This window comes from Opisthorchis viverrini, assembly GCF_000715545.1.
Source record: "Opisthorchis viverrini unplaced genomic scaffold opera_v5_37, whole genome shotgun sequence".
NCBI classification, from domain to species: domain Eukaryota; kingdom Metazoa; phylum Platyhelminthes; class Trematoda; order Opisthorchiida; family Opisthorchiidae; genus Opisthorchis; species Opisthorchis viverrini.
In genome coordinates this window covers 613894-615729 of record NW_008751693.1, presented here as the reverse complement: position 1 = coordinate 615729, position 1836 = coordinate 613894, and the positions used below count along the sequence as shown (strand labels likewise).

At 54.3% G+C, this 1836-nt stretch overlaps 1 protein-coding gene across 1 annotated transcript in view; it reads right to left on the bottom strand.

Moving 5' to 3' along the window:
- Nucleotides 1–152: 152 nt before the first annotated feature.
- Nucleotides 153–1836, bottom strand: part of T265_02827 (hypothetical protein) — a gene marked incomplete at both ends in the record, with an annotated part of 48113 nt that continues 46429 nt past the window's right edge. Inside the window, 5 exons of the mRNA XM_009167171.1 lie at nt 153–377; nt 417–865; nt 932–1161; nt 1206–1363; nt 1404–1648. Coding sequence (XP_009165435.1) covers nt 153–377; nt 417–865; nt 932–1161; nt 1206–1363; nt 1404–1648 — 1307 coding nt within the window. The remainder of the gene's footprint in view (nt 378–416; nt 866–931; nt 1162–1205; nt 1364–1403; nt 1649–1836) is intronic.

Sequence of the window (1836 nt, the reverse complement as noted above, 5' to 3'; positions counted from 1 at the left end):
ATCGGACAAGCGCTGACTGAGGACTTCACCCCCGTCTTTGAACAGTGCAGGGGGAAGGTCATCCTGACCGGGAGGGCGGCGGCGCTTGAGAGAACATATGCAGTCGTAAACCTCCGAGGATGCAGGTGGTTACACGTTCACCGTCCAGGGTTCTACTTCACCTGTGGGCTCCAGATGAGTGCCGGCTGGTGGCCAAGACATTTGTTGTTCGAAGTATTCGGCCCACCGGTGGAGCCGTTCTTCTTTGTTCGAGATGGTCGTTCCATTCTGGTGTTTGATAGTTTCACAGGTGGTTTCCGGAGACACGTCGCACGGATCAACTGAAATAATCTCCGGGCATTACAGGCTTTCTGGGCCTCTTCCATTCCTTCGGCTTTCTGTGTCCACCACAGTTCACGGTCGGATCGGAAACTCACTTTCACTTGACGTCTGATGGCTCCTCGCATCGGGTTATGTTCGGGACCGGTTGGGATGTTTCTTCGAGATTTAAGTAGTGCCAACGTCCGGTCTGATATCCAGTGCTTGAGTGCGCCTGGATGGGTCGTGCCACAGGCAAAATTACCAGCACTATGCAAAGAGGTGGCAACCTCGTCCCAGTGTGAGTTCACATCTGATGGTGGAGCACTTGGAAGAGACTCAAGAAGATGATTCTTGTAAGTTCGTCTGACATCCGGATCTGCCAGTCTTTTAGTTTCCAGGCGATTTGTCCGCACCTTACGCGACCCCGGCAAACGCAGGGCGAAGCGACTCCTGACGAGCGCGTGGTCAGAGTCCACAAATGTGGTCCAAAACGACCGGCAGTCATTTGTGGACCCGCCCCATCGGTAACTGATGGCAATGTGGCCGATCGGTGATTGCGGCCGGCCTGCCGTTGGAGGACACCAAGTGGCCAGNGGGGTCAAGCTGATCCCCCTGTGGGTACCTCACTCACTACGCGCCCCTTTTTTGAAAATGGGCACTATCACCGATTCTGCCCAGTTGTCTGGGACAGACTCCTTTTCCCAAATGCAAGCAAACAGATCGGACAAGCGCTGACTGAGGACTTCACCCCCGTCTTTGAACAGTGCGGGTGGAAGGTCATCCGGACCGGGAGCTCGGTGGCGCTTGAGAGAACATATGCAGTCGAGGCCGTAGGTGGTTCCACGTTCACCGTCCAGGGTTCTACTTCACCTGTGGGCTCTAGATAAGTGCCGGCTGGAGGCCACGACATTTGTTGTTCGAAGTATACAGCCCATCGGTCGAGGCGTTCTGCTTTGTTCGAGATGGTCGTTCCATTCTGGTGTTTGATAGTTTCACTCACAGGTGGTTTCCGGGGACCGGTCGCACGGATCAACTGAAATAATCTCCGGGCATTGCCGGCTTTCTGGGCCTCTTCCAGTTCTTTGGCTTTCTGTCCACTATACTTCACGGTCGGATCGAAAGCTCATTTTCACTTGGCGTCTGATAGCTCTTCGCACCGGGTTATGTTCGGGACCGGCTGGGATATTTCTTCGAGATTTAAGTAGTGCCGCCGTTCGGTCTGATATCGAGTGCTTGAGTTCGCCTGGTTGGGTCGTGCCACAAGCAAAATTTTCAGCACTATGCAAAGAGGTGGCAATCTCGTCCCAGTATGAGTTCACATCTGATGGTGGAGCGTTTGGAAGGGACTCTAGAAGTCGATTCTTATAAGTTCGTCTGACATCCGGATCCGCCAGTCTTTCAGTTGCCACGCGATTTGTCCGCACCTTACGCGACCCCGAGAAACGTAGGGTGAAGCGACTCCGGACGAGCGCGTGGTCAGAGTCCACAAGTGTGTTCCAAAACGACCGGCAGTCAGTTATGGACCCGCGCCATCGG